Here is a 23,518-nt window from a genome sequence, read left to right on the forward strand (position 1 = left end):
GGCTGTCATAACACGGGACTGTCGGGGGCTGTCATAACACGGGACTGTCGGGGGCCCTCATACCACGGGACTGTCGGGGGCCCTCATACCACGGGACTGTCGGGGGCCCTCATACCATGAGACTGTCGGGGGCCCTCATAACACGGGACTGTCGGGGGCCCTCATAACACGGGACTGTCGGGGGCCCTCATAACACGGGACTGTCGGGGGCCCTCATAACACGGGACTGTCGGGGGCCCTCATAAGATGGGACTGTCGGGGGCCCTCATACCACGAGACTGTCGGGGGCCCTCATAACACGGGACTGTCGGGGGCTGTCTTAATGCGGGACTGTCAGGGACTCTATGACTTCACTATTTCCGTGACTCCTGGGTGATGCTCTAGTTTAGGCTTGGTCTACAAGTCACAGAACAATCAGCGATTTTGACTTTTCCTTCTGGAGAAAAGCTTTGTTCAGTAAATGTGGATCCCCGACGTCCTGACTTGGACGGTTACTTATCCGAGGATTCCCTGACCGTAGCTTCCCAGCGGATCACTGCCCGGGCCTGGAGGCTGTGTGTGCAGGATCTGCTGATGTGGTCGGTGGAGGTCCAGGACTGTCCTGGCTTATGAGGTATGATATTCTTATAGTATTGCACCATCCCCCCATATACAGATGAGAAGTCTCCTGACTCACCCGCCAACCATCCACACGGCACGGGACCTAATCTGCCCATATAACATATGTGTGGGCTGACGTGTACCACCCTGAGGATTCCTGCTGTGCAGCCTCAGGCTCATGCCTCATACATGTACACGTGTTCCTAGCGTGTGATGCATCCAGAATCCTGGAGAGAAGTGACATGCAGTAAAGCTTAGAGATGAGAATTATACTTGTGTATATACAACCTGAAGTTCTTCATGCTGAATATACGTAGAGCGGACAGAAATATTCAATGCATTTTATGTTTGGCAGTACTATCAAAGTAAGGAGAGTGACGAGTCCATGGTGACCCCACCTGCGCCAGGCTGTGCATGGTCTTACAGTGATATGTATGGTTCACTTTTCCCACCCTTATAAACAGTCCTTGACCTTCCAGCCCCGCTGTGTGAACAGTGACCAGCGAGAAACGTAACCCCAGTGGGAGATGATCTGGCGATGAATGGAGAGTGAACATGGGTGCATGGACTATTGCCTGTTTGCTACGGAATGGAATACTTGTTCTGGTCCAGTGACGCCCCAGGCTGGATGAAGTTGCTGGATTGTCCAGCATTTTGGTCACATCTGTGAGTTTTTGCTGCCCGGTCCTATTTGGAGCATGTACAGGGCCGCTATGGCTCAATCCACATTTAGGTCTCGACGAGTCCTTGTGTCTCAGCTTGTCCACGTCATAGTAGTAAAATCCAGGAGCTGAAGGCTGAAAATCTCATCTACTGATTTGTCTGCGGCATGTGCTTCACAGATGCCTTGAAGCCCTGATTGTGTTTCTGAGGTTTCATCTGCGTTGTGTTTTTGCATGGTACTGGGCTGTCCATGATCATCGTATAAAACATCTCCACTGCCGTGGTGGCGACATAGAAATATCCAGGATCCCTGGAGCATAGTAACAAGTCTATCACAGTGATGTTTCTACACAAGAGCCGTTTCGGTGGAGACGTCGATGGTCATGGTTTGTACAGCCTTCGTTACGGTGAACAATGAGGATGGGGAAGTAGAGGGCATCTTGATATGGAGGAGGTTCCTCCTCCTCCTGCACAGTCACCTGGCTGGACAGCCGTGTCTGTTCTGTGGGACATCCCTGCTCATTGAGGCTTTCACTACGGCTCTGCCACAGACAACTCCGCCGGGATCCATATAAACGTCCCAGAGAGAAGCGACTGCTGCTGAAAGGGATCCTGGGACTGCCATTGCAGATGCTGAGGGCACTACGGGAAAAGATGGAGGAACTGCTCATGGTACGATGGCATCGCTCGCAGTTTTGGCGATAACCACGGGTGTACCGGCAGGAAGAGTAACCTGAAGAAATGCCTACTAGATCCATCAGAACAGCCTCTGAGTAGCTGGGCACCAGTTGTTGGTTGGACCGTATATGCCACTCTAGCTCTGTACTGTCAATGGTGTTCACACGAGGCATTCTCCGGCATATGGTCCGATCATCCGCCATTGGTGTCACTGGTGTGAAGTCAAAACCAAACAGCTTCTCCACATGATAGTGAACACATGAGGTGCGGTACTCATTAAGGACCCTTAATGGCCATGACAGTGTTAGGAGAGCTGCCACCCAGAAGATGTAGTGAGACACATACCATGGAAGGTTGTCTGGATCGGAAAAAGCAACCATGTATTCTTTGAAATCCACATTTTTGAGGTGCATGCCTTCTCGAGCCTCCATGTAGTCATCCAGACCCTCATTCTCTGTGAAGAACCGAGCCCTCTGTGTCAAGTACGAATTCTCAGACTCCACGTTCGCAAAACTGAAGCATTTGGTAAACCTGAGCCGAGTGACTGGATAGCTGTCCAGGTCAGTCAGGTCTTTGGAAACGTCCTTCACTCCACAGTTGTTGTAGTCAAACTCTGATTCGGCCACATGAGTGTTGACACGCTCGTGGTAGACTTGAGTAGTCGTGTAGGCATCTCCATTGCGATAACGCGTCACCTGACGGGTCCTGCGCACATAGTGATAGCTGATTGCCTTCCACCAGATACATGGCGTTGCCTGCTGCATCCTCTGCACTCGTTCCTGTACACTCTCCACGTCCACCTTGTACTGCAGCTCGTTGCGTGTATAGCAGTGCCAGCACTCCACCAAGTAAACCACATACAGCATAACAAGGAAAGCCAAAGGGATGTAGATGTAGCCATTGGAGCAAGGACTGTCGTGATACATCATGGAGTTGCCTTTATAGGCGCTGTCGAACGTCAAGCGAGTGACTTTGGTAACGTGGCACCAGGTCATAGCCCCCATGCAGCCATAAATCAGGAGAGACAACAGGAGGCATTTCCAGTGGGATTCACGACACAGGGACTTGCTGAGCGACTGCTTCACTGGTCTTTGCTGCAAAGTAAGAAGACAAGAAATAATCAGAAATCATTTGGTAAAATATATCCAACGCCATGCCATCCTGGTCAGTTATTCCATCTCTAGGGGCGCCATCGATGGCCCTGGCATGTCACTACAGGCATGACTTTATCTTCTAGACCAGTGGTCCCCAACCTTTCTGACCTAGAGAGCCACATTCACAACTGAGAGAGGGTCGCGAGCCACATCTAGCTCCCTCCCCCTCACAGTAGTGGCAACCAGAGCCCCCATTACGGGTATAATAATAACCAAAGCTTTTCCACAGAAATCACCCTGAAGCAGTACAACAAGATCCAGTGATCCCCACATTACTCCCATTCAGTATTCTCCGATCCAGCACACCCAACGCTCTGTCACATCCAGCTTCAGGCACCACCTCTCACAGGGGTAGTATCATCCTGTCTCCAGCGTACCATACTTAAATTAAATCGAAACCTCTAAGACCAGTACATGTGCATCAGACCTGCTCTTCTGTGCAGGGATATTCACAAAATTCACCATTTTGAGATGTGCTCCTCATACCTGTTTGCTAGACCTGGAGCTTATGCACCAAGCTGACAGACAGCCGCGAGCCACAATTCATGGGACCACGAGCCACATGTGGCTCCTGAGCTACAGGTTGGGGACCCCTGCTCTAGAGTATGACTACTTGGCCAAATAATTATCACTTTTATGCCAACCAAGAGAATGTCAGAACCTGAAGTGACCCCATAACATCAGAGGATTGTCCAGAACCTAGAGCTTTGGTCAGATTCAGCAGAAATATTGTGTGAAACCTTTATAATGATCTCAGAAGGTTCTCGTGTGGGGCCAGCACTTCAAGCCAGAAGACTTCAATGGATTGTCCACCAGGAGGCAAACTAAAGGTCATCTTAGATAAGTAGCTCAACATGTCAGTGTGTAAGCATTTAACAATACAATGATAGTAAACGTAATCCATCAGATCATACTGATAGGGAACTTAGATCGGGGACAGTGCCGATAATGTCTGTAAAGCGCTGTGGAATTAATGGCGCTATATAAGTGAGTAAAATAAATAAATCAGACTGTGAAGCCAGATAACCATAACAAGCCACTGTAATCAGGTGAGACACATTCATCTCCGATTGTGGAATCCGTGAATGGAACATTATTCACTGTACTTAGGAAGAAGCGTTTGCCATTGCACAACCACTGAGTGAGCCACCATCACTTATTTGCCGATTGTACAATGAACGAGTGTTGGAGGTATCGTTTGGTCGTCTGCCCAATTTATATTACACAATTATTGTATATGATGAATCCTAAGTGTTCACATTGTGGCAATCATCAGCTCATCTGCATCTGATGCCCCTGACCTGATTAAGACCTGCAATCGGAAGAAGTAGATGGGAGGTTTCTGCTGACGACTGCAGCCGGATAGAATTCCTCTAGCGTCCTGTCTCCAGAACCCAAGGGCATGAGGTTGTTCCAGGCGAGCGGACCGAACACTATGTGGCTATATACTGACTGTCCCATTCATCTGCACACAATCTGTCGTAACTGAATGTTACGGATTTGGCCGGTGACTAAATGTGGATTATCTACATGTTGTGCTTGCTAATAGTTTACACTTCAAATATACTGTAGTGAAATATGTATTTGTATGGATGTATGACGAGCAGTAACTTAGCATCTGTTCTAGGCTGCAGCTCATCACAAAGGTCTTGACCTATGTTATCCTGAGAAAGAGACAGTTTTCCTGGTACCAACCCCAGGGGGCCTTCCTGAGAGCACACACAGAACTGGAAACATTTTACACCTTCTAGTGTCTTTGTTGGAGAGACGCCAAATTGCAGCCTGACACTATCTATTTACTATGAGAAAGAAAAGTTATACAAACAGCGTTCAGAGAAAGATAATGTATTCACTGGTAGAGTCGCCATGATCCAGTCACAATACAGCAATTAGAATATTAACATGAGAGGCTGGTCCAGAAATCTGATCTCCAGGCTAAATCTATAAAATAGGCCTTTACACAAAGAAAGATGTTCACAGACTGAGGGACAGCCAAGCTGGTGAGCCATTCCATATTCATCCCCCCTCAGGGAGCAGAATAACAGCCTGCACGGTTTAGATATTTCTGTAAGTTTCTCCCTTTTATTTTATAACTGTTTTGCATATTTGTATGTCACTCTTTATTTCCATATTTTTATATCCGTTTATTGTAAGCTCTGCACCTTTTCTATTAAAGCTTAAAACTTTAATAAGTCTGAACCTTGTTGCTCTAAAGAATCCATAGCCTTAGAGTGTACGCTCCTGGTGATTGGCAGACAGTAGTAATATTTTTGAGACTCATCGCCCGTGTGTGTTCGGTGAGTGGTGGCAGCGTGTATGAGCAGGGTGTGTGGGCTGTGTCGGGGTGTGATTTATGCTCCCATTGCAGCATAGGACAGAGGGTGAATGCTGGACTGAGTGACAGGAGCTAGATTAACCCTTTCAGGCGCAACCCCAAGTCACGTGCCGAGAAGCGGGTACGTGATATATACGCTCTCAGCACTGAAAATGGAACTCAAATACAAAATGGAAAGATTGTGGAAGGGGTTTAAATCACGGGATGGAAATATGTTAATGATTTGCAAATGATAAAAAAAATGAAAACAAAACTTCGAAAATCCCAGCACCTTCAGGCTCGGCAGCTGTCACTTATCAGGGATATAACCCCACACTTTTGTTTCCAATTTCTGTTCCAGTTAGGAACTTGTAGCTCTCTGGCGCCCCCCTTGCCCTCAGGTTATTCAGGGAACTGCACCCAGGAAAAGGAGTCGCCGGAAAGGCTGCCTTGTCGCGTACTGACTATCGGACTCTCTGCAGTGAGGGCGGTATGTATATCACCAGTCGTAGACAGGGAATACACATATAAACCTCCGATCCATCACTGCCAGTGTTCTGCAATACCACCAGGATCCTACCCTGCCACCAGTTCCTCCTTTGATACTAAAGCCTATATCGGGTTAGGAAGCAACCCACAGGTAGCATGATTTGGCGTGGAGTATGTGTCGGTTCGTTCATGGAGCAAGGAGAACGAAAGTAGTAAATTTATAAGTTTACTCTAGAAAATATAGGCAGTGTTTACAAAAATACAAAAGATATTACAAAAGGAGACAAAATACAATATGTACAGACAGTTACAAATAAAAGGGATTAAAATATGAAACTTACTCTATCTCAGTCACAGGTATGACGTGTCGATAAGGGGAGGAGAACCTTCCCAAAGAAAAGATTAAGTCCACAGCACGGATGTTAGCTGTCTTCCCCAGGTTCTGAACACTATCAAAATGGTTGTTCTTGTTTTATGGTTTGCCTATAAGGCTAAGTTCACACGTAGCGGAATTCCCGCGGAAGTTACCCCGAGAATTCCGGATTCCATTCCGCGGGAAAATCGCATTTTAAATTCCCACGATTTTCATGTGGAAAAACTTGCGTTTTGCAAGCGTAATTAGCTTGCAGAATGCTAGAGTTTTCCAAGTGATCTGGAGCATCGCTTGGAGAACTGATTGACAGGTTGGTCACACTCGTCAAACAGAGTGTTTGACGAGTGTGACCAACTTTTTACTATTGAGGTCGCCTATGCGGCATCAGTAGTAAAAGATAGGATGTTAAAAATAATTTAAAAAATAAAAAATCATGTTATTCTCACCTTCCGGCGTCCCGTGCAGCCTTCCCGCCTCTCTCCACGCTCCCGGCATCTTCCAGTCCCAGTAATCCTTTGCGCGAATGACTACGAGACGTCGTGCTCGCGCGAGACCGCAACGTCATCGCGGTCATTCTCGCAAAGGATTACTGGGACTGGAAGATGCCGGGAGCGTGGAGAGAGGCGGGAAGGCTGCACGGGACGCCAGAAGGTAAGAATAACAATATTTTTTATTTTAAATTCTATTTTTTACAGGGATATAGTACCCAGAGCCCGGAGGACAATCTCCTCTCCTCCGGACCGTGGGTACCATCCGCAAATGTTCTGTTTACTTTTCGCATGGTGTGCACAGTCACATGCGGAAAGTAAGCAGAACAATGCATTCCTATGTGGGCGGAATTGGCGCGATTCCGCTAAATTAATGAGCATGCTGCGTTTTTTTACTGCAAAGCGATTCCGCTGCGGGAAAATCCGCAGCATTAGCACAGCATTGCGGAATCCCATAGGATTGCATGGGATGCTTATTTTTCACATTTTTGCGGCAAAATCGAGCGTTTAAAACCGCTGCAGAAACGCGAAAAAAACGCGATGTGTGAACGCAGCCTAAAACTTAGGAGCTCCCACCTCTGTTGACCTCACATATGGGCTGTTCCTGGGAGGACCTCCTATTTTGAAAAGTTATTAAAACTCTTTTACTTTCCATACCTGTGGCCGAGAAGCTCACAGGGTGACGACAGGGGCATTATATGTTCCCCTGCTAATTTACCTTTCTTTTGAGATCGGACACGGCATGTCTGTGTATTACTGGGGGGCAGAAACTATTTCCCCGGTCTCTGATGACCCTAGAGACCGCAAGGCGCTGCCGTGCATAGCCTCACTTCCCCTGATCCTGGAAATCTATCTTTCCTCTCTCTAGGATTATTGTGTGTTATTAAATTCGACCTGGAATAGACAAAGGAAGTTTTGGAGGGAAAAGAAAAAAAACCCCGCACTTAAGTGGCCAGAGTAATAAAAGTGACCATCTGCTGAAGGGAGGGGGGGGGGAGTGGATAGAGTTTCACAGAGGCAGACAGAGAGGGCTGCAGGCGAAGCTAAGGCTGGCACAAACCAATGGGGGGGGGACAACAGGCAGCTCTGGATGTGTACCTAGTATATTAGGAAATAACAAATATTTTCCTGACATCACTGAGGTTATTAATGGTTGTCTGAGCAAGATTCTGCCACTGAATGTACAAATCATTAGGATCCACTGCTGGCAGCTCCTGTGTAATCACCGACAAATGACGTGCCCAATGTGCGGGACAGAGACAAGTCCGAAAACTCTGCTAGCATCTCCTGTGTCATCTTCAACCAATGACGTCCACAATGTGCTCGATGGAGACAAGTCCGAAAACTCTGCCGGCAGCTCCTGTATGATCACTGACCAATGACCAATGATGTCCCCAATGGAGGCAAGTCCCGAGATGCTTCTGGCAGCTCCTGTGTGATCACCGACCAATGAGTGGACAACTTAGAGAAATGGCCTCACCGTTGATGCCATGATTGATTCATTCTGTGCTGCCAGTGACATTAGCAGTCACATACCAAGGCTAAGGCGTCAGTGTCTAAACAAACCATGAGCAGGCGTCTGCACAACGAAGCCGGATGTCTCCACCTCACACCTTCCCTTTGAAAGGATAGCAGCAAAGCAGAACAGCAAAGGAGGTTGTAGTGGAGGTCTGTCCTCTTCAGCGATGAGTCCCACTTTTGACTTGGACACAATAAAGGGCTAAAATTGGCCTGGAGACCACATGGGCAGCGCCATGAAGAGGCTTCACGGGGGATCTTCACACTATTGTTAAGCCTGGGATTATGGTGTAGTGGGAGACAATGTCTGGTAGCAGCACCCCTCTAGTCTTTATTCTCGGTGTACTAACAGCTCAGAGTTACATTGATTTGGTGGAACCATTGGTGCGGCCATTTCTCCAAAGTGTCCCAGGAGACGTTTTTCCACACTACAACTTCAGGTTGCATGTTCTTCACACTACTGTGAGCCGCCTGCATGGCCTGAACCTACTCCAAAGGCTGCAGTGACTTGTCTCTGTTGGGGATGTCATTGGTCGGTGATTACACAGGAGCTGCCGGAAGCATCTCCAGTCTTGTCGCCATTGGTCACATCGGGGACGTCATTGGCTGGCGATTACACAGGAGCTACTGGCAGCGTCTCCGGACTTGTCTCCATCGAGCATATTGGGGAGGTCATTGGTCGGTGATTACACAGGAGCTGCCAGCAGCGTATCGTGATGATTTGTACAATCAGTGGCAGAACCTTCCTCAGAAGACCATTAAAAGTTCAGTGACAGCAGCCGAGGCAGGAGGTGCCGGGATTTGTGCTCAAGGCTCAGACTCCGGACTGGAGAAATTGGGATGTTTCCATATTTCATCATTTACAGATCAGTGACGTCTTGGTCCTGTGATCGCCATCATTCCATCATTTCTCCTTCTTGGCAAGACAAGTTCAGTGCTGAAGAGTGTGAAAACCTAATTCCTCAATTCCTACAAGTAAAGCTCGGTGACAACCATTGATGGCCACCATTATGGTGCAAAGAACACAGCCAGCACTATGGAACAACACAAAGTGTGTCTGTGGCAGTGGCGAACGTAAAAAGAACAAAAGATATGGCGGCACACTGCCAACACCAAGACATGCAGACAATGCGCATGGGGAGGACTTAGCTGCTCTGTCTACGATGCGCCCAGGTGCGTATTGCAGATTGTGATCAGATTGTGTGCGCCCGTCTACATCAGCCAGTCCAGTGTCCGTCAGAGCGGACATAGACCCCATGGCCTCAGCCCGGTCCAGGTCTCAGTCTTCTCTGATCTATCCGTACCCAAAACCCTGCATGTGACAGTATACGTGGCTTTGCCACCAGAAGCATTACCGGACATGTGAATGGGAATTGTCGGCATGTAATTTCTTAATGCAATCTCTTAGAACGGAGTTGTGGGGTCGGCTTTGCCCCATGTCTCCCTGCCCTTGCCTTACACACGTCAGGGTGAGACCTCGCCAGACAGGAAGGAAACGTCCAACTGATCCACGTGAAATTCCCTAATTGCTCTGCTTAACCGCGGCTTTAATCTTACAAGTAATCCCACAAATGGTTTAGGATTAACTGGGGAAATGATCCTCTGCGATTCACACCCAGATATTTAGCTGCTGGCAGAGATCAGTGTTCAGGCCTGGATGATACGGGGTTAAGGACAAGTTTACAAACTTGTTAACAATGCATCCACCTATCATCACCGCATAACCAAACATCTGGCCCCATCGACCCCCAGTGTATAACATCTGGCTCCATCACCCCCCCGTGTATAACATCTGGCTCCATCACCCTTGTATATAATTTCTAGATAATTTCTAGCCCCATCACCCCCGTGTATAGCATCTGGCCCATCACCCCTGTGTATAACATCTGGCCTCATCGACCCCGGTGTATAACATCTGGCTCCAACACCCCCGTGTATAACATCTGGCTCCAACACCCCCGTGTATAACATCTGGCTCCATCACCCCTGTATACAACATCTGGCTCCGTCACCCCTGTATATAACATCTGGATCCATCACCTCGGTGCATAACATCTGTCCCAACACCCCCATTGTATAACATCTGGCCCCATCACCCCCGTGTATAACATCTGGCCCCATCGACCCCTGGTGTATAAGATCTGGCCCCATCACCCCCGGTGTATAACATCTGGCCCATCATCCCTGTGTATAACATCTGGACCCATCACCCCCTGTGTATAACATCTGACCCCATCGACCCCTGGTGTATAACATCTGGCCCCATCACTCCCGATGTATAACATCTGGCCCATCACCCCCGTGTATAACATCTAGCTCCATCACCCCCGTTGTATAACATCTGGCCACCTCACCCCCATGTATAACATCTGGCTCCATCACCCCCATTGTATAACATCTGGCCACCTCACCACGTATGTATAACATCTGGCCTATCACCCCTGTGAATAACATCTGGCCTCATCGACCCCCGGTGTATAACATCTGGCTCCATCACCCCGTTGTATAACATCTGGCCACCTCACCACCTATGTATAACATCTGGCCCATCACCCCTGTGAATAACATCTGGCCCCATCACCCCTGGTGCATAACATCTGGCCTCATCGACCCCCAGTGTATAACATCTGGCCCCATCACCCCCAGTGTATAACATCTGGCCCATCATCTCTCCGTGACTAACATCTGGCTCCATCACCCCGGTGTATAACATCTGTCCCCATCAACCCCTGTGTATAACAACTGGCTCCATCGACCCCTGGTGTATAACATCTGGCCACCTCACCCACTGTGTATAATATCTGGCCCCATCGACCCCCGGTGTATAACATCTGACCCCCCATCAACCCCTGTGTATAACATCTGGCCCCATCGACCCCCGGTGTATAACATCTGGCCCATCACCCCGTGAATAACATCTGACCCCATCACCAACCGGTGAATAACATCTGGCTCCAACACCCCCGTGTATAACATCTGGCCCATCACCCTGTGAATAACATCTGGTCCCATCGCCTCTCCGGTGTATAACATCTGACATCAACCCCTGTGTATAACATCTGGCCCCATCACCAACCAGTGTATAACATCTGGCTCCAACACCCCATGTATAACATCTGGCCCCATCACCACCCGGGTATAACATCTGGCCCTATCATCAACTGTGTATAACATCCGGCCATATCATCCCCGGTATATAAGGCCACACCACCCCCTGGTGTCAGTGTATAACATCTGGCCCCATCACCCCCGGTGTATAACATCTGGCTCCAACACCCCCGTGTCTAACATCTGGCTCCATCACCCCGGTATATAACTTCTGGACCCATCACCCCCTGTGTATAACATCTGGCCCATCACCCCTGTGTATAACATCTGGCCCTATCACTTCCCCGTGAATAACATATGGCCCCATCATCCACAATGTATAATATCTGGCCCCATAACCCAACCGGTGTATAACATATGGCCCCATCACTCCCGGTAGATCACATCTGGCCCCATCACCCCCCTGTGTATAACATCTGGCACCATCGCCCTCCGGTGTATAACATCTGGCCATATCACCCGCTGGTGTATAACATCTGGCCCATCACCCCTGTGAATAACATATGGCCCCATCACCCCCTGTGTATAAAATCTGGCCCCATCACCCCCGGCATATAAAATCTGGCTCCAACACCCCCGTGTGTAACATCCTGCCCCATCGACCCCTTTGTGTATAACATCTGGCCCCATCACCCCTTGTGTATAACATCTGGCCCCATCACCAACCGGGTATAACATCTGGCCCCATCGACCCCGGTGTATAATATCTGGCCCCATTAACCCCCAGTGTATAACATCTGGCCCCATCAACCCCTGTGTATAACATCTGGCCCCATCCACCCCGGTGTATAACATCTGGTCCATCACCCCCGTGAACAACATCTGATCCCATCGCCTCCCCAGTGTATAACATCTAGCCACATCACCCCTCAATGTATAACATCTGGCCCCATCACTTCCCCGTGAACATCTTTCCCCATCACCCCCTGTGTATAACATCTGGCCCCATCACCCCCCAGTGTCTAACATTTGGCCCCATCACCCCCTGTGTATAACACTAAGGAAATGCTTCAGTACAAGACATTGGGGACAATTTTAGCTTCAGCTTTGAGGAAAGAGGTTGAGGAAGACCCTTATCTGTCCCCCATGACTTTGCCCAGTCCACAAGGTCCATATACACAGTGAAGGGAGTACATGAGCAGCTACCAAGAGCCCCATACAGACATAGAAGGGGGAGAACATGAGCGGCCGCACAGAGCCCCATACAGACATAGAGGGGAGAACATGAGCGGCTGCACAGAGCCCCATACAGACAAGGAGGGGAGAGAACATAAGCAGTCACACAGAACCCCATACAGACATGGAGGAGAACATGAGGGCCCCATACAGACATGGAGGGGAAAACATGAGCAGCAGCACAGAGCCCCATGCAGACATGGAGGGGGAAAACATAAGCAGATGCACAGAGCCCCATACAGACATGGAAGGGAGAGAATATGAGCAGCCGCACAGAGCCCCATAGAGACATGGAGGAGGAGAACATGAGCAGCCGCACAGAGCTCCATACAGACATGGATGGGGGAGAACATGAGCGGCCGTACAGAGCCCCATACAGACATGGAGGGAAAGAACATGAGCGGCCGCACAGAGCCCCATATAGACATGGAGGAGGAGAACATGAGTGGCAGCACAGAGCCCAATATAGACATGGAGGAGAACATGAGCAGCCGCACAGAGCCCCATACAGACATGGAGGGAGAGAACATGAGCGGCCGCACAGAGCCCCATATAGACATGGAGGAGGAGAACATGAGCGGAAGCACAGAGCCCAATATAAACATGGAGGGGGAGAACATGAGCAGCCGCACAGAGCCTCATACAGACATGGAGGGAGAGAACATGAGCGGCCGCACAGAGCCCCATATAGACATGGAGGGAGAGAACATGAGCGGCCGCACAGAGCCCCATATAGACATGGAGGAGGAGAACATGAGCGGCAGCACAGAGCCCAATATAGACATGGAGGGGGAGAACATGAGCGGCCGCACAGAGCCTAATATAGACATGGAGGGAGAGAACATGAGCAGCTGCACAGAGCCCCATATAGACATGGAGGGGGAGAACATGAGCAGCAGCACAGAGCCCAATATAGACATGGAGGGGGAGAACATGAGTGGCAGCACAGAGCCTCATACAGACATGGAGCAGGGAGAGTATGAGCGGCCGCACAGAGCCTGGACCTCAGCCCCTTCCAACGCCTAGAACAGAGATTGTGAGCCTGGACTCACCCCAACATCAGGATCGGACTCCACAAATTCTCACAGATGCCTCCAGAATCATGTTGGAGTCCCTGAGAGCAGAACGATCATGTGATATCAATAATAACCTCCATTTAACCCTCGCTCCATCGGCCAAAACACGACATCGGGTTTTGGAAACGACAACACAACATTTTTCAAGATGAATTTCTACGATAGTTTGGTGCCGCTCTATGGTCCTGACCTGGAGATTCGCGCTCCAGAATAAGAACAACCATAAAACCAAAGCTGTTTCTGTTTCTGTCACATCGCTCGGTATAATGGACGGAGTCGTTAACAAATACAACTCGTATGTTAAAAAACAACAAAAAACTAGTACGGAGGAATAATCGCTATGGCTCCAGGAAAAAGGGGAGGAAAAATCGAGAGCACAAAAATGGAAAATTCCCCCGTTGTGAAGGAGTTAATAACCTCAGTGACAGCAGCCGAGGCCAGAGGTGTCAAGATTTCTGCACGAGGATCAGACTCCATCTACCACTTCTCCTTCTGGATAATATAATTCTAGCGCTGGAAAAGTCTTTACACCCCGTGAACTTTACCACATTACAGCAACAAACAAGAATGTATCTTAGGCCTCTTTCACACATCAGTCGCAATCCGTCAAAGCTTGAAAATAACGGATCCTGCGCAGATTGTGAAAAACTGATGTGACGGATCCGTCGCAGCAGCTGTATCCTGAGGGAAACTTTGTCCCTTGTGCTTCTGGATGGAGAGAGAGAGATTATTCCGGGCATGCTCAGTTTTAAAAAACGGAATCCGTTGCTGGATTCAGTCTTTTGACAGACAGCGCCTGATCCTGCGCCCATAGGCTTCCATTACAGCCAATGACGGACGGCGCCAGACCCTGCGCCCATAGGCTTCCATTATACCCAACGACGGACAGCATCGGATCCTGCGCCCATAGGCTTCCATTACAGCCAACGACGGACAGCGACGGATCCTGCGCCCATAGTCTTCCATTATAGCCATTGACGGACAACGCCGGATCCTGCGCCCATAGGCTTCCATTATAGCCAATGACGGACAGCGACAGAACCTGCGCCCATAGGCTTCCTTTATAGCCAATGACAGACAGCGCCGGATCCTGCACCTATAGGCTTCCTTTATAGCCATTGACGGACAACGCCGGATCCTGCGCCCATAGGCTTCCATTATAGCCAATGACGGACAGCGACAGAACCTGCGCCCATAGGCTTCCTTTATAGCCAATGACAGACAGCGCCGGATCCTGCACCTATAGGCTTCCTTTATAGCAAATGACGGACGGCGCCGGATCCTGCACCCATAGGCTTCCATTATAGCAAATGACGGACGGCGCTGGATCCTGCGTCCATAGGCTTCCATTATACCCAACGACGGACAGCAACGGATCCTGCGCCCATAGGCTTCCATTACAGCCAACGACGGACAGCGACGGATCCTGCGCCCATAGGCTTCCTTTATAGCAAATGACGGACGGCGCTGGATCCTGCGTCCATAGGCTTCCATTATACCCAACGACGGACAGCAACGGATCCTGCGCCCATAGGCTTCCATTACAGCCAACGACGGACAGCGACGGATCCTGCGCCCATAGGCTTCCTTTATAGCAAATGACGGACGGCGCTGGATCCTGCACCCATAGGCTTCCATTATAGCCAATGACGGACAGCGACAGAACCTGCGCCCATAGGCTTCCTTTATAGCCAATGACAGACAGCGCCGGATCCTGCACCTATAGGCTTCCTTTATAGCAAATGACGGACGGCGCCGGATCCTGCACCTATAGGCTTCCATTATAGCAAATGACGGACGGCGCTGGATCCTGCGTCCATAGGCTTCCATTATACCCAACGACGGACAGCATCGGATCCTGCGCCCATAGGCTTCCATTACAGCCAATGACGGACGGCGCCAGACCCTGCGCCCATAGGCTTCCATTATACCCAACGACGGACAGCATCGGATCCTGCGCCCATAGGCTTCCATTACAGCCAACGACGGACAGCGACGGATCCTGCGCCCATAGTCTTCCATTATAGCCATTGACGGACAACGCCGGATCCTGCGCCCATAGGCTTCCATTATAGCCAATGACGGACAGCGACAGAACCTGCGCCCATAGGCTTCCTTTATAGCCAATGACAGACAGCGCCGGATCCTGCACCTATAGGCTTCCTTTATAGCAAATGACGGACGGCGCCGGATCCTGCACCCATAGGCTTCCATTATAGCCAATGACGGACAGTGACGGATCCTGCGTCCATAGGCTTCCTTGATAGCCAATGATGGACAGCGACGGATCCTGCACCCATAGGCTTCCTTTATAGCAAATGACGGACGGCGCTGGATCCTGCGTCCATAGGCTTCCATTATACCCAACGACGGACAGCAACGGATCCTGCGCCCATAGGCTTCCATTACAGCCAACGACGGACAGCGACGGATCCTGCGCCCATAGGCTTCCTTTATAGCAAATGACGGACGGCGCTGGATCCTGCACCCATAGGCTTCCATTATAGCCAATGACGGACAGCGACAGAACCTGCGCCCATAGGCTTCCTTTATAGCCAATGACAGACAGCGCCGGATCCTGCACCTATAGGCTTCCTTTATAGCAAATGACGGACGGCGCCGGATCCTGCACCTATAGGCTTCCATTATAGCAAATGACGGACGGCGCTGGATCCTGCGTCCATAGGCTTCCATTACAGCCAATGACGGACAGTGACGGATCCTGCGTCCATAGGCTTCCTTTATAGCAAATGACGGACGGCGCTGGATCCTGCGTCCATAGGCTTCCATTATACCCAACGACGGACAGCAACGGATCCTGCGCCCATAGGCTTCCATTACAGCCAACGACGGACAGCGACGGATCCTGCGCCCATAGTCTTCCTTTATAGCAAATGACGGACGGCGCTGGATCCTGCACCCATAGGCTTCCATTATAGCCAATGACGGACAGCGACAGAACCTGCGCCCATAGGCTTCCTTTATAGCCAATGACAGACAGCGCCGGATCCTGCACCTATAGGCTTCCTTTATAGCCAATGACGGACGGCGCCGGATCCTGCACCCATAGGCTTCCATTATAGCCAACGACGGACGGCGACGGATCCTGCACCCATAGGCTTCCATTATAGCCAATGACGGACAGTGACGGATCCTGCGTCCATAGGCTTCCTTGATAGCCAATGATGGACAGCGACGGATCCTGCACCCATAGGCTTCCTTTATAGCAAATGACGGACGGCGCTGGATCCTGCGTCCATAAGCTTCCATTATAGCCAATGACGGACAGCGACGGATCCTGCACCCATAGGCTTCCATTATAGCCAATGACGGACAGCGACGGATCCTGCGCCCATAGGCTTCCTTTATAGCAAATGACGGACGGCGCTGGATCCTGCGTCCATAGGCTTCCATTATAGCCAATGACGGACAGCGACGGATCCTGCACCCATAGGCTTCCTTTATAGCCAATGACGGACGGCGCCGTATCCGGCGCCCATAGGCTTCCATTATAGCCAACAACGGACGGCGCCGGATGGGTGTATGCTGCTGCTGCTAGGAGGCTGACACTATGCAAAAACAATAAAATTAGCTCCTCCCCGGCAGTATACACCCACCGACAGGCACCAAGCACCTCAGTTGGTGAAAAAGCAGTAGGAGAAGCAACGAGAAAAAACTCGAACCATATGTACCAACTCAACAGGGGACTCTAAGACCCAACACGGTACAACTGAAACAGGGAGGGTGCTGTGTCCCCCAATGAAGGCTCCAAGAAAGAGATTTTACGGTAAGAACCAAAAATCCATCTTTCTTTATCGCCTTATTGGGGGACACAGAATACCATGGGACGTCCCAAAGCAGTCCCAAGGGTGGGAACAGCAAAAAGGAACGAAAGTAACCGAAAGGCTCAGGTCGGCCGGTGAGCCACCGCCGCCTGCAGAACCTTCCTACCAACCACAGCATCAGACGAGGCCTGGGTATGAACCCTGTAGAACCTCGTGAAGGTGTGCAAAGATGACCAGGTTCCAGCCTTGCAAATTTGCATGGCCGAGGCCTGGTGACGAGCAGCCCACGAAGCCGCCACAGCCCGGGTGGAATGAGCTCTTACTCCCGGAGGGGGCCGCTTTTCCTGAAGACGATACGCTTCCAGAATGGTAGAACGAATCCAGCGAGCGATCGTGGATTTGGAAGCCGGAAGGCCCTTCTGGCGACCTTCAGAGATGATTAGCAAGGAATCGGACAGACGGAAGGAGGAGGTCCTGGCAAGATAGACACGCAGGGCTCTAACTACGTCCAGTTTGTGGAGAGACTTCTCAAGAGGATGAGATGGAGCCGGACAAAAAGAAGGAAGGACGATATCCTCATTGATATGGAAAGCGGAAACCACCTTTGGAAGAAAAGAAGGAACGGGCCTGAGGACGGCTTTGTCCTGATGGAGAATGAGGTAAGGGGAACGACATGACAAGGCCGCCAATTCAGAAACTCTTCTGATGGAGGAAATGGCGATCAAAAAGGTGACCTTCCAAGAGAGAAGGGACAAAGGAATGTCCTGGAGAGGCTCGAACGGCGCCTTCTGGAGCGCGCTAAGAACGAGGTTGAGATCCCACGGGTCTATTGGCGAATGATGAGGGGGAGCCACGTGGGAAACCCCTTGTAGAAAGGTCTTGACCTGTGGTAGAGAAGCTAGCTCTCTTTGGAAGAGGATAGAGAGAGCGGAAACCTGGCCCTTGAGCGTACTGAGGGACAGACCCGCGTCTAACCCAGCTTGAAGAAACCCTAGGATAGACGGGATAGAAAACGACATTGGGAAGACTCTTCTATCATCGCACCAACGGAAAAAAGCCTTCCAGTACCTATAGTAAATGCGGGAAGAGGCTGGTTTCCTGGCTCTGATCATAGTTTGAATAACCTGACTGGACAGACCTGATTCCTTTAGAATTGCGGTCTCAATGGCCATGCCGTCAAACTCAGAGACTGAGAATTCTCGTGGTAAAGGGGGCCTTGCGAGAGAAGGTCTGGACGGTCCGGAAGCCTCCAGGGAACGTCCGCGAGCATGTTGACCAGTTCCGCGTACCAAGGCCGTCTTGGCCAATCTGGAGCAACTAGAATCACTGGTACGCCTTCCGATTTTATCTTTTTGATCACCCGAGGGATCAATGCCAGAGGCGGGAACAGATACGGAAGTTGAAACTGGGACCACGGAGTCACCAGTGCGTCGCATGCGACGGCTAGAGGGTCCCTGGACCTGGCTACGAACTGCGGCACCTTGTGGTTCATCCGAGATGCCATGAGATCGACATCCGGGGTGCCCCAACGGTCGCATATATGAGAGAAAACCGCGGGGTGCAGGGACCATTCGCCGGACGCTAGGCCCTGGCGACTCAGAAAGTCGGCTGCCCAATTTTCCACCCCTGGAATATGGACGGCGGAGATTGTCGGAACGTAATGTTCTGCCCAGCGGAATATCTTGGCCACTTCTGGCATTACCTGTTTGCTGCGCGTACCCCCCTGATGGTTTATGTACGCCACGGCCGTGGCGTTGTCCGACTGAATGCGGACCGGCTTGCCGGAAAGGAGGGGCTGCCAGTGAAGAAGGGCCAGGAAAATCGCCCTGATCTCCAAAAGATTGATTGGAAGGAGAGACTCCTGTGGCTTCCAGCGTCCTTGGGCCGCTTTCTGATGGAACACGGCTCCCCATCCTAGAAGGCTCGCATCGGTGGTGATGATTTGCCACTGAGGCGGAAGGAAGGACCTCCCTTGGAGAACTGACGCTGGCCGTAGCCACCAAGTGAGAGACTGCCTCACTCTGAGAGGAAGCCGAATAGGACGGTCCAAGGACATCGTGGTCTTGTCCCAAGCTGAAAGCAGAGACAGCTGGAGAGGGCGAAGGTGATACTGCGCAAAGGGCACTGCCTCCATGGAGGCCACCATCTTCCCCAGGACCTTCATGCCGAACCGAATGGGAATGGGAGCAGGCCTCTTGAGAGTTTTGATGCACTTGGACAGAGTTGTAAATTTTTCCTTTGGAAGAAAAACACGGGCTAGCTCCGTGTCGAATTCCATACCCAGAAAGGTCAGACGCTGGGTGGGGACCAAAATGGACTTCTCCTTGTTTACTAGCCAACCTAGGCGGCTGAGAGTGTCCAGGGTTATAGCCAATGACGGACGGCGACGGATCCTGCGCCCATAGGCTTCCTTTATAGCCAACGACGGACGGCGCCGGATCCTGCACCCATAGGATTCCATTATAGCCAACGACGGACAGTGACGGATCCTGCACCCATAGGCTTCCTTTATAGCCAATGACGGACGGCGCCGGATCCTGCACCCATAGTCTTCCATTATAACCAATGACGGACGGCGACGGATCCTGCGCCCATAGGCTTCCATTATAGCCAATGACGGACGGCGCCGGATCCTGCGCCCATAGGCTTCCATTATAGCCAGCGACGGACGGCGCCGGATCCTGCGCCCATAGGATACCATGATAGCCAACGACGGACGGCGCCGGATCCTGCGCCCATAGGCTTCCATTATAGCCAACGATGGACGGCGCCGGATCCTGCACCCATAGGCTTCCATTATAGCCAGCGACGGACGGCGACGGATCCTGCGCCCATAGGCTTCCATTATAGCCAATGACTGACGGCGACGGATCCTGCTCCCATAGGCTTCCATTATAGCCAATGATGGACGGCGGCGGATCCTGAGCCCATAGGCTTCCATTATAGCCAATGACGGACAACGGCGGATCCTGCGCCCATAGGCTTCCATTATAGCCAGCGACGGACGGCGCCGGATCCTGCGCCCATAGACTTCCATTATAGCCAATGACGGACAGTGCCGGATCCTGCGCCCACAGTCTTCCATTATAACCAATGACGGACGGCGACGGATCCTGCGCCCATAGGCTTCCATTATAGCCAATGACGGACGGCGGCGGATCCTGCGCCCATAGGCTTCAATTATAGCCAGCGACGGACGGCGCCGGATCCTGCGCCCATAGGATACCATGATAGCCAACGATGGACGGCACCGGATCCTGCGCCCATAGGCTTCCATTATAGCCAATGACGGACAGCGACGGATCCTGCGCCCATAGGTTTCCATTATAGCCAATGGTGGACAGCGACAGATCCTGCGCCCATAGGATTCCATTATAGCCAACGACGGACAGCAACGGATCCTGCGCCCATAGGCTTCCATTATAGCCAATGATGGACAGCGCCGGATCCTGCACCCATAGGCTTCCATTATAGCCAACGACGGACAGCGACGGATCCTGCGCCCATAGGCTTCCATCATAGCCAATGACGGACAGCAACGGATCCTGCGCCCATAGGCTTCCATTATAGCCAATGACGGACAGCAACGGATCCTGCGCCCATAGGCTTCCAAGATAGCCAACGACAGATGGCGCTGGATCCGTCTCTGTCCGACTTTTCGACGTAGACAAAAAACGTTCCTATGTCCATTGTCTCCGGATCCGTCAAACAACAGATGAAACGTGCGGCCATCCATCGCTAATACAAGTCTATGAGGAAAAAACAGATTCAGCAGGATCATTTGCTGGATAGGTTTTTTTCACAAAACGACGGATTGTGACTGATGGCAAAATACTGATGTGTGAAAGAGGCCTCACTGGGATTCTCTGTGACACAAAGTGACAAGGAAATGATACGGGGTGTACTAATTATTGTAAAAATATAAAGCTGACAACTGTGCCATGCATTAGTATTCAAACCCCCCCCCGAGTCAGTCCTTTGTAGGACCACCTTTCTCTGCAATCACTGTTGCAGTCTTTTGGGGTCTGTCTCTCTCACCTTTCTCTGCAGTCTTTTGGGGTCTGTCTCTCCCACCTTTCTCTGCAGTCTTTTGGGGTCTGTCTCTCTCACCTTTCTCTGCAGTCTTTTGGGGTCTGTCTCTCCCACCTTTCTCTGCAGTCTTTTGGGGTCTGTCTCTCCCACCTTTCTCTGCAGTCTTTTGGGGTCTGTCTCTCCCACCTTTCTCTGCAGTCTTTTGGGATCTGTCTCTCCCACCTTTCTCTGCAGTCTTTTGGGGTCTGTCTCTCTCACCTTTCTCTGCAGTCTTTTGGGGTCTGTCTCTCCCACCTTTCTCTGCAGTCTTTTGGGGTCTGTCTCTCTCACCTTTCTCTGCAGTCTTTTGGGGTCTGTCTCTCTCACCTTTCTCTGCAGTCTTTTGGGGTCTGTCTCTCTCACCTTTCTCTGCAGTCTTTTGGGGTCTGTCTCTCCCTCCTTTCTCTGCAGTCTTTTGGGGTCTGTCTCTCCCTCCTTTCTCTGCAGTCTTTTGGGGTCTGTCTCTCCAGCTTTGCACATCTAGTGGTGACATTTTGCCCCTTCTTCTTTGCCCCCTCGCTCTCGCTCAGTGACATTGGATGCAGACGTCTGTGATCCGTGATTTTCACATCTTGTCAGAGATTCTCTGGGATTTGTCTCTGGACGGTGACTGTTCACACACAGGAATGTGCTCTAATCTAAACCCTCCATTGTGGCTCTGGCAGGATGTTGAGGGTTGTTGTCCTGCTGGAAGATGAACCTACTCCCCAGTCTCAGGTCTTCGGCAGCCTCTAGCAGGTTGTCCTCCAGGACTGTCTTGCATTTAGCTCCATCCATCACCTCTGACCAGCTTCCCTGCCCCTGCTGAAGAAAAGCCTCCCAACAGCAGGATGCTGCCACCATCATGTGTGACGGTGGGGATGGTGTTTTCAGGGTGATGTGCAGTGTTAGTTTTCTGCCACATATAGCGTTTTGCATTTAACGCCAAAAATTCTCTTCCACAAGCTCGCTGTGTCTCCTACATGGGACTTCCTATGGCTTCCACAATGTCTTTCTTCTTGCCACTGTTCCATAAAACCCAGATTTGTGGAGTGAACGACTAGTATTTGTCCTGCGTAAAGATTCTTCCCCTCAGCTGAGGATCTCTGCGGCTCCTCCTGTGACCATGGGCCTCTTGGCTGCTTCTCATATAAGTGCACTCCTTATTTAGGTTAGGTGGACGGCCATGTCTTTGGAGGTTTGCAGTTGGGCCATACTCCCTCCATGTTTGGATGATGGATTGATGCTCTGTGAGATGTTCAGTTCTTGGGCTATTTTCTATAACCGTATCATTTCCTTGCTACTTTTTGTTGTATCACATTAAATCCCTATAAGATACATTTATGATTGTCACTGTACAATGAAAAATGTGGAAAAGTTCACGAGGTGTGAAGACTTTTTCAAGGTCCTGTATTTAAGAGGTTGTGCAGACGTGGCAAGAATTAGCCACAGAAGTTCTGGACGGGAGGACACGGCGGCCGATGATCGAAGCCAAGTCTTCTCTGCTCCACAGCTGCTGTAGATCAGTCCCTCAGGTGCACGGAGACATCAGACGTGTGCGCCAACTTCCCAAGACAATGGCAGCGGAGCTCGCAGCGTCACTTTCTGCACAATAGTTGCATTATTTCCAGCAGAATGCTAGCCGCATGACTCGGGGCCAGTGGTCCGGCTCGTTGGGCGTAAAGGGCGATATTCAGCCCCCCCAAGAGCAGCACTTTTCATGTGGGTGTCAATAAGGGGCGGGTGGAGAGCGCCTCATCATGGTCAGGTGAGGGGCGGCGTGCACTTCTGTTTGCACCAATCTTAGGCCAGGTTCACATAGCGTTAACACAGCCCGTTGGACGCATGTCACGTTATGCTATACCGCTAGCGGTGACGGAGCCTCAGACGCTGCAGCCTGCGTCCGAGGCTCCGTGAATGACGGCACGTCGCGATGCGCCACATAATGGGGGTCTATGGCAGCGTTAACGGACTGCGTCTCACCGCGTTATACCACTCGTTTAACGGACCCCAGCCTAACTCTAGTCCCTGAGTAGCTCCCAACCG

The 23,518-nt window shown here is 50.9% G+C and overlaps 1 protein-coding gene across 1 annotated transcript in view; it reads right to left on the minus strand.

The window, feature by feature from the left end:
• Positions 1-927: 927 nt before the first annotated feature.
• TMEM151B (transmembrane protein 151B) overlaps positions 928-23,518 on the minus strand; it is a 30,512-nt gene continuing 7,921 nt past the window's right edge. Inside the window, exon 2 of the mRNA XM_073564918.1 lies at positions 928-3,035. Coding sequence (XP_073421019.1) covers positions 1,596-3,035 — 1,440 coding nt within the window. The 3' untranslated portion in view covers positions 928-1,595. The remainder of the gene's footprint in view (positions 3,036-23,518) is intronic.

The sequence above is a fragment of the Dendrobates tinctorius genome, unplaced genomic scaffold, assembly GCF_039654945.1.
Source record: "Dendrobates tinctorius isolate UK_male_01 unplaced genomic scaffold, ASM3965494v1 ptg000501l, whole genome shotgun sequence".
Lineage (NCBI taxonomy): Eukaryota > Metazoa > Chordata > Amphibia > Anura > Dendrobatidae > Dendrobates > Dendrobates tinctorius.